This window comes from Phyllostomus discolor, chromosome 11 (assembly GCF_004126475.2).
Source record: "Phyllostomus discolor isolate MPI-MPIP mPhyDis1 chromosome 11, mPhyDis1.pri.v3, whole genome shotgun sequence".
Classification (NCBI taxonomy): domain Eukaryota; kingdom Metazoa; phylum Chordata; class Mammalia; order Chiroptera; family Phyllostomidae; genus Phyllostomus; species Phyllostomus discolor.
Window position 1 is genome coordinate 4,446,186 of NC_040913.2, and position 20,276 is coordinate 4,466,461.

General features: G+C 50.6%; 1 protein-coding gene across 5 annotated transcripts in view; it reads left to right on the forward strand.

Annotated features, from left to right (window-relative positions):
- The window catches only part of LCP1 (lymphocyte cytosolic protein 1), a 69,997-nt gene that overhangs the window by 27,765 nt on the left and 21,956 nt on the right, over positions 1 to 20,276 (forward strand). For 4 of the 5 annotated variants that reach the window (XM_028527023.2, XM_036011210.1, XM_036011209.1 and 1 more), the window contains 5 exons: positions 13,914 to 14,002; positions 14,633 to 14,796; positions 14,964 to 15,093; positions 16,609 to 16,741; positions 18,958 to 19,039. In XM_028527023.2, the coding sequence (XP_028382824.1) occupies positions 13,939 to 14,002; positions 14,633 to 14,796; positions 14,964 to 15,093; positions 16,609 to 16,741; positions 18,958 to 19,039 (573 nt within the window). In that variant the 5' untranslated portion in view covers positions 13,914 to 13,938. Of the gene's footprint in view, positions 1 to 13,876; positions 14,003 to 14,632; positions 14,797 to 14,963; positions 15,094 to 16,608; positions 16,742 to 18,957; positions 19,040 to 20,276 lie in introns of those variants that run through there. The other variant, XM_028527022.2, reaches the window with a different exon arrangement.

Consider the following 20,276-nt stretch of genomic DNA (forward strand, 5'->3'; position numbering starts at 1 on the left):
CCTTTTCCCATGATATACTGAGTTTCTTAGTGGCGCAAACACATGAGTTTAGACAACGTCGTGTCTTCTAGCACCATGCACTAGTTGCTTTCTCATCAGTGTGACATTGATTAGACATCCCTGTGATCAACCAGTGGATGATTATTCCTAATATCACATGTCCATCGGGCAGAGAGCCAAACTCTACTTTGGATGGGTTTGCTGATATACCGAACATTTTTTTATTGATTTGAGAGAGAGGGAGAGAGAGAGAATTTGTGGTTCCACTCATTTATACATTCATTGCTTGCTTCTTGCATGTGCCCTGACTGGGGATCGAACCCACACCCTGGGGTATCGGGACAATGCTCTAACCAACTGAGCAACGTGGTCTTGGCTATACCAAACACATCTGAAAAGCACACCAGTAAATGCTTGAGAATTTTATGCTACAAAGTCCTTAAAGTGAGAGTTACGTAGGTCTTAGACTAGACTCTTTCATTATTTAAACTTCTCACCGAAGAAACCTGTCACAGCATGCCCCGGTGTAAGCTGGTGCTGGTGAGCTCTTGCCATTCAAACCATGCCTCCCAACAAGGTGAAGATAAGTCTATCCCATCGAATTAAAATTCCCTGCCTCCATTTATCTGTAACTCCTCATTTTTTTCCCCTGAGAGTGAGCTGGTCATTAGAGATTCTAAAACAGCTACTCCCAGGAGCTGACAGAAAATGAGGTCACACAGTTGAGAATAAATAGGGGCTTCCGCCCGTCATTGCTAACATGCAAACATGGCCACACCTTGCCTCTATGGCTCTCCAGCTCCAGCTGCAGGAGAGAGGATGCCTGAGCACTGGGAAGGGCAGAGGGAGGGGTGCGGAGTACAGGCTGGTCCCCAGACCTGGGCCCCAGGCACGGGTGCGCTCTGGACTGGGCAGGTGCTGTCCAGTGGTTCTCGTCATGGATGCCCAGAGATCTCTTCTCGTGACTTAGTGTGGATGTGCGCAGGCTTTTCTCAAGGTGGCTGTAATTTCCCCACTCTGGCCTCATTTCCTCAGCCTTTAGAAGGTACTTTCCACCGCCGGTATTCTAGGCCAGGCCAGGTCCGGAGCGCCTTGGCCTCGCAACGTGGCATCAGCCCGTACCGATGCCGTTGGCTTCTGGGTGGTGTCTTGTACTGACTGTGCGCTCTCGTCTGAGATTCGCTGCTGGGACTCGCAGTGAGACAGGCGGTCCCAGCGCCCGAGCAAGCCAAGAGGAACACATTTGACAATAGAACACAGACACGAAATCTAGATTTACCCACACACACAACATTTGTATGATTGTGTGGATTTTAGGTGGGGATGTGACATATTTCATACAATTTACAGTGGAAATTGGCCTTGTTCCCCAAGATTATTTTGTACAAGTTCTGGTTCTTGATGTTCCCCTCCCTCCCTCTCTCCGTCCCTCCGCCCCTTCCTTCCTCTGCCAGGCACGGTTGTGTGTAACCGAAACACCCTGTGTCATCTCATTCTAACAGAACCCAATGGCGGGAGCCCCATGCTCGAATTATTAAACATTCTCTTTTTACATGCGAAGAAACGGAGGCTTGGAACACCGAAGTAGGGTTTACAAAACACACAGCGCAGACGCAGCCGCATCCGAGGCCCCAGTGTCTTTTCGGCGTGCACGGTGCTTCCCGTGCAGTGCACGCGGGGTCCGGCGGGAGCCCCGCCCGCTCAGCGGGGCTGGTGGGGTGCCGACATGGGCGTCATGATTTACAGGTTCGACGTGAACGTTTCGCCTGAAGCGCCCTACGGTGTGCTCGAGTGTGATCGTGTTACGGAGTTACGTGCTTATGATTTTGTCGTTAAGAAAAGGGGTGTTCCTTCCTAAGGAAGGAATAGCCCTCCTTATATTGGAAGGCTGATTTTATCAAGGAAGGTGGGATCAGGAGCGTTTGGGGGACACGCCCTTCCAGTGGGAGTCGGGGTCTAGAGCCGGTGACACTGTGAACGAAGGGTGAAGAAGAAAGCCCTCCCCCCCCCACCCCCGATTCTCCTGGTCGGCCCCACCTCCACGGCGCACGGTTCCTCTCACGGGCTGAGCATCTCGGGGTTGGGGGGGGTGTTGAACCTGCAGGTTGTGCGATGCTGAGGGACTCTCGGTTTTCCTGTCCCATGGCCCAACCAGACCGAGATGGACAGGCTCCGCTTCTCCCTCCAGGCCAGTCCCTGACTCAGTTTGAGACTTTGCGGAGAAACTTCGGTTTTCAGGGCCCACATTGTCCCGTTTCCCAACATGCCCAGTTCTCTCCTCGCTTCACAGGCCTGTGTTTTCTCAAGGGGAAGGGGTCGTAGGAGAGGCAAGCTGTGTACAGGCAAGCAGACGGGCATGGCTTCTAGGTCGAATCATTTTGTAGCATGAGGAGGACCAGAAGTGTTTGTCTCGCTGGCCCTGGCCGAGTGGTTCGGCTGCCTGGAGCATCAGCTCGTGTGGCTGCAGGCTGCAGGTGTGATCCCTGTGGGGGCACCTGTGGGGGGAAACTGACCAGTGTTTCTTTCTCCCATCAGGGTCTCTCTCCCTCTTCACCCCCTCCCCCACAACCCCGTCCTCTCTCTAAACTCAGTAAACACATCCTCGGGTGAGGATTAAAAAGAAAAGTATTTGTACCACTCAGAGCGAATGCAATAAGCGTTGTGACTGAAGATAGCGAGAAGAGCCTAAGTCACCAAGGTTTCCTTCTGCAAGAGCCAGCAGGGAAGGAGCCGCCACGCCCCTTCCCCCAGACGCCTCCAGAGTCCCACCTCCCGCCTCTCCAGCCGGTCCCGCCCAACCGTCCCTCCGAGTCTTCCTGGGCGTGCTCTGGCTTCTCACCTGTCTTCCCAGGGCGCTTTGCCCTTCCGCGGGAAGCGGAGTGCCCTTCTCCACGTCATCTCCCTGCTGCTCCTTTAAGACGCAGCTCTCCTCCTGCGCTTGGGCAGTGGAGCTCGTCCGGGCCCTCCCGTAGCGCCGTGGTGGGGTAGGTGCCTTGCACACAGTGATGCGTGAGCTTTTCTCACCTCACAGCACGTAGACTAATTCCTGGACCCTCTGGCACATCAAAAAAAATATTTTTTGCAGGTTTGACCAAAAAATAGGTGTCATTTTGACTCGTTCACACGGGACAGCTCTTGTGGCGTTGGCTGTTGTCATTTTCCGATTTGACAGGCTGAGGGGAAAGCGGCCAGCACCCCTGATGAAGTACTAGTCGGGTACTGCATGGTTTTTATTTCTATTATTAGTTCTACAGGATGCGTCTCACAGCCTCTGTAGAGATATGCAAATTGCATCCTGATGCACCCATTCCTGACGATTCCCTGTGTGTTCCTGGACCTTCGGGGTCATGTGTCCCGGGCTTGGATGTAGCACCCTTCCCGCCACTGCTCTGTCTCCGTGCCCCCCTGCTCCCCCCTCGGCAGGACTCGGCTCCGAGCAGACACCACCGTGTGCACTTAGAGACCCACTGCCCAGCATCGCCGGCAGCCAGCCACTGGGTTTCTCTGTGCATCTCTACAACGTCCTTTTCTGAGCACCTGTGTAGTACAGTGACTCACAGTCCGTGATCACAGAATGTGCTGGAAGTCACAGATGCGGGTGCAGGTGCCTGAGGGCCGAGCCAGAGTTCAGGGAGGACGGACAGGCTCCTCGACCCCCACCTGGCAGCCGGAGGAACAGACAGTCCGAAACCATGCCGATCCTTTTCAGAAGCCTGGGGCCGTGGTCGCGGCACTCATCCGTGAATTGGGCGCACTGTCTTTTGAGCATCGTGCCTGAGAGGGAGTTGTTTAATGTGGTTTGCTTTTGGGTTGCTCAGGAAAATCCGAAGGCCGGCCTTCACGCAGAGTCAACAATGAACATGCAGATGCGTGCAGGAGCCGGTCGCCTTGCCTTGGTCGTGGTAACCGAGAAGGTGCCGATTATATGTGTCCATAGCATTGGCACACGGTGTTTGCAGCCTACTCTGACGCAGCACCTTCTCACTCCCCAGACGACGTTTTTCTTCACGTGCAGGAAACATGCATGAGAGTATATTCGTAAGCTGTTTGAAAGCGTGAGGGAACTACACTTCCTATAAGCTGCGCAGGTCTTAAAGAACAGCATTCCCTCTTAGAGTTGAAAACACTGTAAAGGAAAGAAGAGAAGTAAGGAAGCCTGGGTCCCGCCGGTCCCAGAGAGCTCTGTGACGATGGGCATGTCCTTTAACCTGGTTGTCATCTCACTCCCCTGTGACGGGAGAAAAGTGGCCAGACAGGTCGTCCCTAAGGCCCTTCACGTCTGCATTCAATGACCCTGTTACTCTTACGTTATCGTTTAAGGAACTTGGCCCAGATCCAGAAGATAGCAAGGAAAATTCTTAAAATTTAGAAAATAAGCCTCCAACGCCAGGTGAGAAGAGTTTTTTTAGAAGCCCGGTGGCAGTCACCAAGGCATGTGACTGGATTGTTACGAATCGAGCAGCTTCTGTTATTCCCTCCGAGAACAGCCCGAGAGAGAGAGAGAGCGAGCTTTCATAGTATCAGAAAAGATTTAGGTTACAGGGTGGCGACACGAGACACCTGAGAGGTTGCAGGGTTTCCTCATTTGGATATTTTTAAGAAAACAGCAGGTGGCTTTCTCTCTGGGGCAGTGCGCACACGGTCTTGCCTAGAGACTAGGAGGGGACCGGATGGGCATGTCCTGGGCTGTCCCAACGACCCCACCTGCTGCTCTGGTGGCTTCCCCACACTGTGTGGAAGGGAGAACGCACGAGGACCGAGCTGTCCCTGCTGCGGAGGTAAGAGCAGGAGCCAGGCGGGGGTGGGAGGCTCCGGGTGCACGTCAGCAGAGGCGCCTCCCATGGGAGTCACCCCAGGGCCAAGGCCACGGCTCCTGGAAGCCCCCGCCCTGCATCTAGGCCCCTGTGTCCAGGCTCGTTTGAAGTGCACCAGACCCCCAGCTCCGGCTGGTGCACGCAGTTGTCCACCACAGAGCAGACTTCTGGAACTTTTACATTGGGAGGGATTTCATCTCTCAACTTATAGATGAGGAAACTGAGGCCCAGAGAGGCCAAATGGAGTCCAGCGTTGCACGGGTGGCCGCCGAAGGCCTCCCAGCGCTCGGGCCCCACCCCCTCCCCCACCCCACGCCGGCTGGGCGTTTCAGCGGCGGTATCCTTGGCGACAAACAAGGGTAGAAGTTACTGGCACACCTTTGTGGCATGGACTGATGTAGATGTTTGACATTTCTTAAGAAATGAGATGTGCTCATTTCTTACTGTCTTCTAATCTTTTTCCCTTGAGCCCTTTGTCTGTCCTTTTTATTGATTCACTTTTGACCTTTGTAACTTTTATCAGGGAGTGAGCTATATAATCTCTACGTCCCCTTTGGGACTTGACATGTGCCTGTGGGCTGCACGGAGCCGCAGCCCTTGGGACCCTGTGCGTGTGGCCCCGCGACCAGAGAGCGGTGCTCTCCAGGGAGCGAAAGAATGGAGGTACGAATGAGTGAGTGGCGTCTGATGCCGAAGTGATCGTGTGACAGTGGATGACCAGCCTGCCCATGTGAACAGGCAGCTTTTTGAAAAGATCCGGGGTTTCCAACAGAGGAAGGTCTAAATCTTAAAGTCCCAGTGGTATTAGGTTGCCCAAAAAGTCTCTTATTTTTTTTTTCCGTAAATGAAGACACATTTTTCATTTTCCCAAGAACTTTATCGATTTGGATATTTTGAGTCTGTCGGCTAGATCCCACATGGTAGAACACTGATTGTTCCCATGTAATGTCTCGATTTGATCGCTATCAACTCCAACTGGTCTACTTGACTGGGGACCATCGTCCAGTGAGAAATCTCCAGCATGAAACATCACGAACCACTTTTGACACGCTCGATCACTCACAGCACCTTCTCCACACACTGCACCAATCTTTTGTGTGTGTTTCAGTTGCATTTTTACCTTTCTTGAAATAATAAAGCATGATACGCCAAACTTATTCCATCTTCAGTATTAAAATGGCTGCACACAAAATTAATAATTTTGATAAGCTTTTTTTAAATGCACGCTGATAGGACAGCTGTCACAAAACATTCTAACAGAACTGTTTCGAATGCAATTCAAGCACAACTAAACACAACCAGAGCCGTCGCACAGAAAAAACACAACGGACTTTTTGGCCAACCCAACAGAATGTGGACTGAAGGGGAGCTGTGGAGTTCTAAGACGTTAACGCCAGAAGCGTTATTATCTCAGCCCAGGGAAAGAGAGAGATGCCGAGGCCACGAGGTGCCTCCGCAGCCTGCAGCCTGCAGGGTGGATCCCCTTTGCTTGCCAGAGAGTTGATCTGCATCTCCTCCTTCGCAGACAACAGGGGTGCTGGGGGCTGCTGGGGGAGAGGGGAGTGGCTGTGGGCACTCCTTGGCCAGTGACTGAGCCGGGCTCCCTGTGCAATGCTGTATACAGAAGCCCTCAGTGCTGTGCTGGAGCCGCTGTGGCCCTCAGAGTAGCGGTGGGTCTATCAGGTCTGGAGTGAGTGGGCCTGCCGGCCACCCAGGACTCCTGACCCGCCCAAGGCAGTGACCGGATAGAGCCCCCGAATCTGTGCTGAGAACAGCCACCCCTGCCCGCCGCCCCCACCCCCGCAGCCCCATGCCTTGCACCTCACTCCTCTGAGGCTACAGAGGTGACACTTCTGTCCTCTGGGGCAGCCCCTGGAGAACCGGGGAGCGTGCAGGGAAGAGAAGGGACAGGAGGAAGGACATTCTGACTCGACTAAAGAATCCCCAAGGGCCCCTTTAAGTGGCTGTCTGTATTTGAGAGCGTGGATAATTATTTGGTTTCTTAAAGTCATTTTTAAAATACGTTTTCAGAATCACCCTTTACGGAGAGCTTCGGTGTATCTGTATCTACAGACAAATGGTGCCCAGGACCATGTAGTCCATCATGCGCAGCCGGCCCCCCTGAAGTGGCCTCTTGTAAAACCAAACAGGAACAAGTGAAAGCAAGGCTCTTGTGTTATCTAAGTTTTTTAAAAAACTTACAGTTCTTTTGTTTCACGTTGAAAGCCCATGTACTTTATATTTTAATTCTTGCGTCGTCACAGGCTAACTCTAGAGATTGCAGTATTAATCGCGTTCTGGACTCCAGCTTGTCTGGGGTCACTCCCTGTGCACCGAGGGCTGGGGAAGCTGTACTGTTTCCCCCTGGATACGTACTGACGTGATGGAGGCAAAGCCAGGAATTTGGGTCCTGGGTTTCCAGTGTTACTCCGCTCACTGGGTCAAGTTGCAGGAAAAGTAGGGCACGTTCAAAAGAGTCCCTTGGCAATGCGATCCCAGGTTACAGGTGCACCCCTGATCCGGGCGGTTATATAACTGGGCATCAATGTATCGAACCAAAGACCCGACTAGCCCGGCACTATCGCCTTTCAGAACGGATCCCAGCCCGTGAGCTCTTTCCCGCGGATGGGCCTCCTTTTTCCATTCTCCCGGCTTCTTTTCATTACTAATTTTCTCTCCCCAGAGAAAGTGCAGCTGACGGTTTCACGCTTATTTTAGAGAGCCCGGTTCCTTTCGCATATTCTGCAGCACTGTATTCTATAGCAAACGCCTAAATATAGTTTTCATCTTCAGACTGCAGGAATCTGAGTCAGGTGCTTTTATCATGAAGCATCTTCTCAGAAATTGGTTTCCACGCCCAAGCTGGGAAGTACCAACCTCCTTCAAGTCGGGACTCAAACCCACTGACCTGAAGGAACGAATAAGTCCCGAGGCGTCTGCCCTTTGAGGGGTGACTTGACTTTCTCAGGACTTTAAAAATAATCTTATCACAATGAGCAACCAGTACTTTCTCTGGCCAGAGATCACGGGCTTCTATAACCACTGGTCTAATCAATTCAGTTACTCACAGGAGCACAAGTAGCCAGGCGTGGCTTAGAGAACGGCTTGAGATTTTTCTTCTCAGACTTTGTGTTCAAGGTCCCGTGTATTTTATGTTGCCCTTCTTCAGATCTGGGCAGTGGTTCAGACACAGGGCTCCAGATCTCACCACCACTTTACAAGCGACCTTAGAATGGTCCCTGGCAGGGCACGGTGAGACGACGCGGCCACTGAAGAAGGCCACGTTACCCAAGAGCGACAGAGCGGTGCTGAGGCCACGGCTCCTTTGCGCCCTGGGAGGGACAGGCTGTGCCTCTCACTTTCCTCAGGCCCCCAGGGCCTCGCCAAGTGCACGGTTGTAGCGACCTCTCTAGAGTCTGCTGCCAGTATGGTGCCCGGAGTTTGCAAACCGAAACGCTCACCCATTGTCTCCGTGAATTTTACCAACGTTCTCGGAACGCATCCCTTCAAATATGGATGTGTTCAGATGGGAGTAATTTCTTCCAGGCTGACACATTCATAGGCGATGTAAAGGACCTAGTGTTTGGTTCTAAGCCAGCAATGTCCTTCTTCGAAAGGGTCTGAGGAGCTGTGTGTTAGTGACTTCGTCTCCCTGTTTCTCTGCTTTGTGAAAATGGCTCTATTTGCACATGCAGCTCCAGCAGCTAAAGGGCGTCTTCTCAGTTCCGCTCTGTAACGACCCTTCCAATGGCCCCTCCATCCTTTCGCTGCTCTGTTCCCCGACAACTGCATGGACCAATGGTAGCCTGGCATCGCCTTGCAAACGTGGACATATATAAAGTGTGTCATCTCGTTGGTTGTAATACATCACTCCTCAGAGTCCTTCTGTCTCTGAAAGTTGGGTTGTGTGTCCAGGACTTTCTGCTTGTTCTGATGGTAACGGCAATTTATCGATTAGGTTGGCCAAAAAGTCCATTTTCTCTATGAAATAAAAGACACCTTTTTCATTTTCACCAATAACTATTGATTTGGGTATTTTGAGTATGTCGGCTGTTCTCCTGCTACTGGCTTCTAGTGGGCAGAGGCCGGGGTGCTGCTAAACATCTTCCCATGCATAGGACAGCCCCACAGCAAAGGACTGTTTGACCAAAGTGTCAATGGTACCAAGAAACTTCACAAACCACTTTCACACATTTGACCAGTCACAGCACCTTCTCCACACACTGCACAAACCTTTTTTGGCATTTTAGTTGCATTTTTACTTTTCTCAAAATAACAAAGCTTAATGCTCCAAAACATGTTGCTTATTTTCTTCCATCTTCAATATTTAAATGACTACAAAAAATCCACCAATTTTGATAAGTTTTTTTTAGTAAAAGGCCAAACATTTATGTGATCTGAAGAGAAACCAGGGTATTGAAGATAAAATTCTTTAAATGCACACTGATATGACAGCTGTCCCAATAAAATCTAACAAAATTGTTTCCAGTGAAGTTCCAGACACCCAGGCGCTGCTGGAGCCACTGTGCAGAGAGGAGCGTAACAGACTTTTTGACCGGGCCGGCCCTCGTGTTGGGCCCGACAGGCAGCAAACGGTGTCACAGTAACTCAGGGTGTCGGCATTTTGTTCTCCAATTCGCCTTTTTTTAAAAGATTTTATTTATTTATTTTTAGAAAGGGAAGGGAGGGAGATAAAGAGAGAGAGAGAGAAACATCAATGTGCGGTTGCTGGGGGTCATGGCCTGCAACCCAGGTATGTGCCCTGGCTGGGAATCGAACCTGCGATGCTTTGGTTCGCAGCCCACGCTCAATCCACTGAGCTATGCCAGCCAGGGCTCCAATTTGCCTTTTAAGCTAATTCAAACTACTCTCTTTTCCTTTTAGTTATTAAATCACTGATGTGTTTTGGATTTTTAAAATGTGAAAGCCGTCTCCCTCTACGGCTTCTCGGAGCTGATCCCATTTATAAATCTCTTAGAAAAATGTGGTTATCCAGGTGCTGACATTTTTTCATCGTGACCTACCTGCTGTGGCTTAAAAATCACAGTTTTAAAATCCTGCTTTATTTCTCTTTCTAGGCACTTTATTTGAATGGGCTCTGTAATTTTTATGCTAAAACATTTTCTCTCCTTTTTCACTATAGTATCATCTTTGTTTTTTTTTTCATCCCAAAATATTTCTTTCTTTTCTTCCTTGGCTCTGCTCTTGAGCCTTAAAATGTACCCTCATTCCCTGCCTTTACTTGTGTGTCTCACCAGTTTCTCACCGTGCTCGAATTTAAAACTCTGAGATCCAAGGACAGGGCTGAATGTAGATTTAGAGATTCGTTCCTTTCCTTCTCTTGACCTTTCACATCATCCCGTGCTTTCCGGGTCACCAGGTCCATGCAGACACACCCCACGGGAAGTGAAGGGCAGAGCCCGGAGCAGGCATTCATTAAATAGTTGTTCAGTGAATGGCTTTATTTCACAATCCCATGAGCACTCAAGCACCAAGAGGTGCTCAGGAACCTGAGACCAGGAGGGGCCAGCCAGCTTTAGGGCTTTAGACCAGAGCTCACCAAGAGCCGTGTTAAAACATGATGGGGAGAGAGCCTTCTCTCAATGCACCTCTCAATGGAGTCTTGGTGGAGAGCATCAAGGAGAACCAAGCCCAGTTATTCACAGAGTGTAATGAGGTGTGCAAAGTTATAAATTAATTCCTTAAAATGGAAGCCTTGATTTCTTAACACGTGGAACAAAAGCTTCCTAAGCTGGAACACCTAGATACGTCCCTGTGCTGTAGTTTTTTGTTTGTTTGTTTATTTTACTCTCCCCTGGGCTGTGCATATTAAAGAGACCTAATGAAAAACTTCCCAGTGAATGGACGTATGGATGAAAGGTGTAGCCCACGGAAGGTGAGGCACTGAGCTGAATGGGAGAGGAGCAGAGACTGAGGACCGGAACCCGGCCGCCTGCCTGTGTGATCTGAGGCCGCGCATCTAGTTTCCCTGCGCGTCCGCTTCCTGCTCCACAAAACGAGAATGGATACGCTCGTGCCGCCAGCCTCCACGGAGGGGCATTAGGAAACAACACGAATCTGTGTTTACTACGCCCCACGAGAGTCTTCCTCCCGAGGCCTGGGTGAAGGTGTTGCTGTCAACCTCGTTTCCACGGCCCGAGAAAACTGGTTTGTCTGTCTCGTGTGGATAGGCTGACTTCTTTCACTGATGCTGTCTTCCGTTCTGCATCCGTTTCTGGAAAACACGGAGCCGGACTATAGCCCACTTCTCGCAGAATACGCAGCCTTGACCCTGCCTTCCAAGTGTTCACACTCTTCCCTGCCGACACCCTGTTCCCCCTTCTCACTGGTTGCGCACCCTCACTGGGTTCGTCCTGCAGTTCGGATAGAGCTGGTCCTCTGGCTGGAATTGGTTTTGGAGTAAGGTGGTGAAAAGGAAGGAAGAAAGAAAAGAAATAAAGGAGGGAGGGAGACAGGCAGGCAGGCAGACGAAAGGAAGGAGGGGATGGGAAGGGGAGACAGGAGGTGGGACCCGGAGGACCTGCTGCTGAGGGTTCTGGTGACCTGTGCACGTGAGGTCACCTGTGCTTGTACACCTAAGGCCTCCCCCATTTGCTGCCGTCCTCAGAGAACCGAGGGACCATGCCCTTTTAGATGTGCACAGTAAATGATAATGAACTTTCACGGATAATGATACAGATTTTAATGGAATGTATTGGGGTGATGTGGGTTCACAAAACCATGCAGGTTTCAAGGGTGCAACTCGATAAAACAACACCTGCTCCCTACATCCTGCGCCCGTTGCCCCTAGCAGAGTTTCCCTCCAACCCACCACCCCGCCCTCCTCCACCCAGCCCCGCCCTCCTCCGCCTGGCCCCGACCCTTTGCCCTCTGACCTTCACCACGCTGCCGTCTGTGTCTGTGCATTATGCACGTATGCTTTTTGGCCGATTCCTTCACCTTCTTTCACCTGGCCCCCCTCCCGCTCCCCTTTGGCTGCTGTCAGGCGACTCCACAGATCCAGGCCTCTGTTTCTGTTCTGTTCGTTTATTTTGTTGCTTAGATTCCACGCATAAGTGAGATCCTATGGTATTTGTCTTTCTCTAATTGGATTATTCCACTTAGCATAAGCATCTCCAGGTCCACCCAGACTGTCACAAAAGATAAGATTTCCTTTCTTTCACAGATGAGTGGTATTGCACTGTGTAAATGGACCAGATGCTTTTTTATCCACGCATCTCCTGACGGGCACTTGGGCTGCTTCCGGAGCGGAGCTTGGCGATTGTAATAGAGCTGCTATGAATATAGGAATGGATAGGTTCTTTCAACTTAGTGTTTCGGGATTCTTAAGTGGGATCATAGAAGTGGGATCATAATATGTTTTTTTTAAGATTTTATTTATTTATTTTTAGAGAGGGAGGGAAGGGAGATACAGAGAGAGAGAGAGAAACATCAACGTGCAGTTGCTGGGGGCCGTGGCCTGCAACCCAGGCATGTACCCTGACTGGGAATCGAACCTGCAACACTTCGGTTCGCAGCCCGCGCTCAATCCACTGAGCTACGCCAGCTGGGGCTTGGATCAAAATATGTTTTTAAAGAAATTTAAAAAATAGCAATGTCTATACTTCCATAACTTTAAAATGTGCTCCCTGGAGCTCCCACCAGTGCATACGGTGACAAGGAGCTGGGACAAGTGGAGGAGGGAGAACATTTGGGTGTCTTCAACCAAAGGCTCCCAGAATTGTGTGGGTTTTTTTTTTAATTTGCTCACTTTCATTGACATGTAAAGTTTCTGCTGAGCAAGGGTCACAGGGGGAAACAGCAGTTGGGAAGCGCTCACACGTGTCAGTCACAGGATGGCAAGATGGACGCGGATTTGCAAAGTGAAGCACCATGCACGTTCAGCTTGCAGGTCTGAGCGCTCAAACCACCTCCTCTTCTGTGTGCGTGCCGGTCTCCACCGGGGTCAGTGCACCCGTGTGCCGTGGGATAATGTGAAACTGTAGAAAGGGAACTCAGTTTAAAACAACATCCCAAAATAGAATCATAGAGATACCCCCCTCCCCCCTCCCCTGCCCCACCCGCCAGGAAACCCAGTGCGCCTCCGTGGGAGTCCTACCCGAAAGGTGCCATGTGGGGCGCCAGCGAGCGGCCTTTTCTCCCCCGCCGCCATCCGTGTTCCGGCACATTCTCTCTCTCTCCCCCCGGAAGGATCAGCGGTGCCTCCCCAGAAGGAAAGGGGAAGTGGCTTGGGCACTGGCCTTTCCGAGGAGAAAGCACCTAAAAGTCCCTTAGATCCCCATCTGTGAATTACTGGGGCGTCAAAGTGCCTTCCTCTTTCCTTGCCTACTTGCAGAACTTTGATCACTTCCTTGTGAGTTTTAAAGTCCGTCTGCTGGGTGGGCCGAGCACACTCCTTCTAAGCGTGAACGTGACAGTGCATCTGGGGATGTCTGGGGAAACGTTACGTGTTACAGGTGTGTGTTGCTGGGCAACCAGCTGCTCTAAAGGTCAGAGACGGAACACGATCATTTTAGCATCTCTCTTGCTCTCGGTGTAAGGAGCGCAGCTGACCGGGGTGTGGACACCTGGGGCTCCAATGGGCGGAAACACCCTGAGAGGCCAGCTAGGGAGGCGGGTGGGCGCAACTGCCCACCTGCTGGGAGCGCAGCAGGCACTGGTCCCTACCCGGAGCACCTGGGTCTCCTTTTCTGGCTCTTCTCATGGTTCCCACCTTGCGGCAGAGGGAGGGGACGTGCCAAGAATGAGCATTCTTCAAGGGAGGATTCTCCAGCCTTCTGAAGGGTCCGAGCAGTCCCAGCACCAGCCTGGATTCAAGGAGGCGGCGAGGCGGGGCGGGGCAGTGAGCTCCACCCCCGATGAAGCCGCGGTGGTGGGCAGCAGGGAGAGGAGAGATGGGTGAGGGCCGGCTTTGCAGACCGCCACGTGGAAGGTCAAGACACATCTGTTCCCTACATTGCGGACAGGTGGTTGCACATCACGAGAGGCAGAGGAAAGCTTCTTCACTCACTACAGGGACACGGTCACCTTAAGAATTAATATGCACAACCGTCGTTCCTTCCGCTCTTGCCCCTGCAGATCTGTTGCCTGAAAGCAATAAAAAATGGCCCGGGGATCAGTGTCCGACGAGGAAATGATGGAGCTCAGGGAAGCTTTTGCCAAAATTGGTGAGTAGACCTGGTACCTGAGGTCGTACAATTCTCTTTTCTATTGAGTATCTTCAGGACAGCGTCCGTGACATGCTAAAACGAGCAGAAGTGACAGGAACCCGTGGACTGGGTGTAGGAGCTGGGGAACTTCGCTCTGAGATGCGCCTTTCAGAAGACAAACCCGTCTTCCTCCATCACAACACGGAACAGGGGCCCTTCTCACCTGTAGCTCTTCCCGGCGGACATGGCCCCTCCGCCTCATCTTTTTATTGCATCTGCTGTCTCTGGTTTTCTTTGTTAATTACTTTCTTTTTTGAAGTATTTTTCTGTGTTTTCTTTGTATTTCATACTGTTTCTTACTCTTTCTCTCTCAGCCTGTGGTTTATTTCCCCGTCCGATTCCATGCGAGTCCCGTTAGGTTCTGTTGCCAAGTTACGCCTCTGGGATGTCGGCAGGGATATTAAGGACCATATCCGATAGGGACTGCCCTCTGGCGAGACTCTGACTCCGGCGTGGGGTCCGGCCGTGACCCCTGAATGATCACTCCTGCTGCCCGCTTACCCCCCCCCACCCCCCCATCCTCCCCTCACCTGTCTCCTCCTCTGAGCCGAGTGGCTCTGAACCTGCACCTGGTCGTCCGCCCCGCAGATACGGACGGCAACGGGTACATCAGCTGCAACGAGCTGAACGACTTGTTCAAGGCCGCGTGCCTGCCCCTGCCTGGGTACCGCGTGAGGGAGATCACGGAAAACCTGATGGCTGAGGGAGATCTGGACCGGGATGGACGGATCAGCTTTGATGAGTTCATGAAGGTGAGGATGACGCAGACAAGGGGGCGTTGCCTGCGGTGAACCTCAGACCTTTGAGTTCCGAAAATCCCCACAAACGCACTGCCACTCTCCTTGCATCGACATGATGTGTCCTTTGTGCTTTGCTGGGTCACACAGCGGGTTTCTAAAGATACATTGTGTCCCTGCAGGTTTTCCACGGCCTGAAAAGCACCGAGGTGGCCAAGACGTTTCGAAAAGCCATCAATAAGAAGGAGGGGATTTGCGCCATCGGCGGCACCTCGGAGCAGTCCAGCGCGGGCACCCAGCACTCCTACTCGGGTAAGCCGTGCCGATGGGCGTGGACCGGGGTGGGGGGGGCGGGGAGAGCTGGGGGCCGGAGGAGAGGGGCCCGTGCAGAAAGGACCCCTTTTCTGGACTGCACGTTCTAAACCCGGTATTCACACCGGGGGCTGTAGAGTGTACGGGCTACTCCTCATCTTCCGGAGCATCAGTGAGCCAGCACTTTGGCTCTGGGTGGGGCCGGGTACCAACTAACCCTACTGGCATTTCAAAAAATGCATAAAAGGCTGCCGAAATTCCTTTGTAACCCTTTTGGGCAAAATGAGTTGCAAAGGCTTCTTCTAACTTCCAGCTTCATAATTAGTCTTCATGCCTGCTGAGGGGTCCGAGAGCTTATTGTTTTTGTTGATGTGTAAGAAAGCTTTGCATTTAGTCTGAAGATCCTGAAAGCAACCAACCAGCAGCCTGACTGGGAAACCTCTGATCGCCCCCACAGGGCAGCACCCCAGCAACCCCCAAACTGAGCTCTTCAAAACATTAGTTGCTCTTCGAGATAAGTCCATGGTTACGTACCGCCTAAGCCGCTGCTAAGACAAAGGTCAGCCTTTTATTTTGGAATGCAGACATTTTCACGGCTTTCTGCGTTGTAAATGGACACGGTGAGACTTGAAGACCATGGTGTGCTATGGCTGCGTTTCTCAACGTTTTGTGGCTCAGGATTCTTCCGGGAGCCACGGTTGCTTCCGTGGCTCACATGTCGAGAAACACAGTGTTGGGCGTGACTCAGGGTTTTATTAAAACTTCTAAAATCTAGCCCTGGCTGGCATAGCTCAGTGGATTGAGCGCAGGCTGCAAACCAAAGCATTGCAGGTTCGATTCCCAGTCAGGGCACATGCCTGAGTTGCAGGCCACGGCCCCCAGCAACCGCACACTGATGTTTCTCTCTCTCCCTCCCTTCCCTCTCTAAAAATAAACAAACACACAAACAAACAAACTTCTAAAATCCACCTCTGGCAGCTTGACCAGTAGGAAAGCAGCATTATGTATCACAAATGATTTTATTTCACAGCAATTTCAGGATCATGAAACTCAGAGACATTGCAAGGAGTGTGTGTGATCATCCCACATTTAAATCAGCAGGGCGGGCTAACAGCAGAACCCCAAGCTTTATTCTGTAAGAATTAGAGCACATTTGTATATAAATTATAAATAAACATAAAGAACAATATCTGTATTCTCCATATATATTTACATATCTATAAAACATAGCTATACATTTGCTTCTAAATAGAAGTTATCTGCACGCTTATATGCCTTCTACCCCTGCTGGCTGTGCGTTTTCTGGCTGGGACGGAGCCGAGACGCCAGGCCCTTGTCCCAAGTCTTCCGAGACTGGCAGGGGTCCGTGCGTGTGAGATGATCAGGTAGATACCAGGTAAGAGACCCTCGCAGAGTCTCTCCCGGGCTGGAGAACCTCGGGTCCGCGCGCCCAGTTCTGCTGCTGTCAGAGTCTCACGCTGCCCCCCGCCCCCCGTTTCTGCCCCCGCCCCGCAGAGGAGGAGAAGTACGCCTTCGTGAACTGGATAAACAAGGCCCTGGAAAACGACCCCGACTGCCGCCACGTCATCCCCATGAACCCGAACACCAACGACCTCTTCAGCGCTGTGGGCGACGGCATCGTCCTCTGGTAAGATGACGCTTCCTTCTCGCTTGCCAGAGCGTTCCCTAGAAGGTTCTGGAATGCCAGCGATGAATTGCATTGATCCCAGGCCAGCTTCCTTCGGTGGTCAGCTGGCCCTGAAACGCTTTTCTGGACTTTTGACTCGGCGGGTCCAGGAGAGAAACGTGATGCAGGGAGACACTTGTAAAGAGAAGTGGCAAACGACTCTTTCTTGTGGGGAGAAGGGGGTGCACGGGGGAGACACCCACATCAACAGGGAGCTCTAGTAACACGAGGTCAAAAGCAGTTACTTTCGGAAGAGGTGCCGCTCGGCGTCACCGGAGCGCGGCGTAGGTACAGGATCTGGTGGCGTGTGTACATACACGAGAGTAGGCAGGCCGAGCCACCGCAGCCTGGCGCCAGGAGAAACCCAGGGCGGGCCCTTCCGACGGGGAGGGGCAGGCGGCGCACACCATGACACGGCGGAGCACACGCACCCGGGAGAAGGTGTTCTTTCTGGGGAGTGGGGGGCTCAGAGCCCAGCGGGGTGTGTTCAAGGCGGTGCCTTTGACCATACCTCCGTCACCATCACCGTAAAACCGACCCCATCTCCGTAAAGCCCACCGTGGGGCCGGTGAGGAGGCTTCCCAGGAGTCGAGGGGAGGGGTAGGTGGGCAAGACTTTATTTTAAGCCCCTTTGCTCTGCTCTGACCAGAGCAACTCTGCTTTTGGAGTTTCATTTATTAGAGTTCATTTTTTTCAAGGTTCAATTGCTAAAAAAAAAAAAAAAAAAAAAAAAAAAAAAAACACCTAGCGGACCGGAGCAAGGCCTGATTCCTTCGGCGGGCACCCAGCCTGCCCCGTGGCCTCCCATCAGTGTCCTTGCAGTTGGACCTCCCAAGACCCCCTGACCCCGGAACCCTGCCGGGGGCACCGTGTGAATGGCTTCACGGGCAACAGCAAGCAGACGGACTCTTTCCCGTCCACGCCCTTCTCGTAACTTGCAAGGGTGGCTTTGCCTTGCATTTGCCTTTTATAAAAGAATGCCCTTCCTCATACTCTCCTCCTAATGCAAACCCAGTTAGGGGGTCGTTTTCCGGTCCATCCCGACCTCCAGTGACCCACCCCCAACTGAATTCTTAAAGCACATAGTGTTGTGATACTCGGAGGGCCGTACTGAGGTCCTGTTTTGGACTGTGACATACCTATTGATTTCCACACATGGTATCCCTGTAATCAGTGTCCACCATTCAGTGGCAGGGACCGATGACCCTCTTTAAAGCCACCTCTGCCCCGTCATTGCCCAGAGCCTCTAGTTCACTCCAGTCTCATACTTTTCAAATGATGCTTTAGGGGTTCGTTTGGCCTGTATTGCAGTAAAACGCCTTTTATTGAAATACATCTATATACACATGATAAACTTACAGAAATATATCTTTTCTGCCATGAGAAAAGGTAGTTGCTTAAACATTATTAGGAAAAAATGTTCATGCTGCTGTCTCTTCTCATTAAAAAAAGTCACAGTCGAGTTTAATATTCTTTGATTTTGTCGTTGATTCTTTGAATTTTTTTTCCAACTCCCTTTCTTTAAATAAGATGGAGGCAACCTAAGGAAATTTATTTTTTATGCCCCATTGAAGGTTAAACTCATGGTAACTTGGATAAAATCAGTTTTTCATAAATAATACCTGCTTGCGTTGGGTGTCTGGCCGATGCATTAGACACTTGAGTGGATGAAATTTCTAAAGTGCTGATGTAATAACGACTGCAGGAAGATATAAAACATTTTACTATGTGATGGATGAAAGGTATAGAGTTTGACCAGGTGTCAAATAGAAATGTAGGCATTCCATAAGCTCCAAAGTGTGTGATAATCTTTTATGTAGTGCAACTATTTTCATGGCTGAGAAAATAAAGTGCTCATGGAGGATTCACTCTGGCCCTCCACCCAGAATTCCCTGATATGCTAAGGAAACCAGGATAATTTAAGGGACATGGATGGAGCAGGGGTCCTTATTTCCCCGCCCTTACATACCAATATGACTTTAGGAATATTAACCTTTCCCACAGATAGTTTGAATCTCATCAAAACTGCATAACTGATTTTGTATCGGAACACTGGGTAGCCCCGGTGATGTTGCCAATCTTGTTTGTGTATGACATTGCTGGAATTTAAATTCCGTGTTGCTGGGCCCTGTTATTCAGAAGTCTTGCTTCCTTTACGTTTCTTGTTTCTCTTTCAGTAAAATGATCAACCTCTCAGTGCCCGACACAATCGACGAAAGAACAATCAACAAGAAGAAACTCACCCCTTTCACCATTCAGGTGTGTCTCCTTCTGCCGCTGGGCTGGCCAAAAAGCTCATTTGGGTTTTTTTCCGTACGATGGCCCTAGTAGTGCTTCATTGTGTTTAACTTTACTCGAAACAATGTTGTTAGACTGTATTGTGACAGCTGTCATATCAGAATGCATTTTTTAAAAAACTTATCAAAATGAGTGAATTTTTGTGCAGCCATTTTCATATTGAAGATGGAAGAAAATGTACAACATTTTTGGCGTATTGTGCTTTATTACTTCAAGAAAGGTAAAAAGCGCACCTGAAATGAAAAAAAAAGATTTGTGTGGTGTGCGGGGACACTGCTGTGACTGATCGAATGTGTCAGAAGTGGTTTGTGAAGTTTCTTGGTCCTGTTGACATTTTGGCCAAATAATCTTTGCCGTGGGGCTGCCTTATGCATCGGAGGATGCTGAGTAACACCCCTGGCCTCTACCCACCGGAAGCCAATAACGGGAGATAGCTGACATACTCCAAATATCCAGATCAATACAGTTATTGGTGAAAATGAAAAATGAGTCTTTCACTTTACAGAAAAAAAACTAAACTGACTTTTTGGCCAACCAAAAAACTGACTTTTTACACTGAAGAACTGCTGAGTCTGACTTGCTCAGATGCTCAGAGGTTACTCCCCAGCCCCGGGCTTTGGGCTGGTGACTCGTCCTGACCAGGGGGGAGGGAGGGACGCCCTCTGCTCGTTTATGAAGGTAACAGGGGTGGGAAGGGGGCAGGGGGATGGGAGAAGGTTCCTGGGCTGTGAGCAGCTGGGGAATTCTTTTCTTTGTTTTGGCCACTAGTGAATACAAATTCACACAGGTAACATTTTAACTTAAACTTTCCCTAGCAATTTAACTTTGAGCTGATGCCAGATACACTGCATTCTAGCTACAAAGACACGCCTTTCTAAGAAGTGGGAGGGTGGCAAACAGGAAGTGCTCCCACAGCCTCCACAGGGCTTTTTGCTACCCTCACCAAGAGAGATGAATGTAACTTGTTTTTATGCTTCAGTGTGTTGATTAACTGGAATAATACTGAGTAGTTAGTAAGGTGTGTTTCTCTGTTAAGTTCCAGTCTTGACACGGTATTGTCATTCTCTTGCTCAGAAGCCATGCCTCATTTCTTAAATCATAAATCAATATACTTCACCTCCTGTTTGGATTTAAGCAATCCTGCGTGCTTTTAAAATGGGATTGCTGTTAACCAAAGACAACAGTGGTGATGAAATGC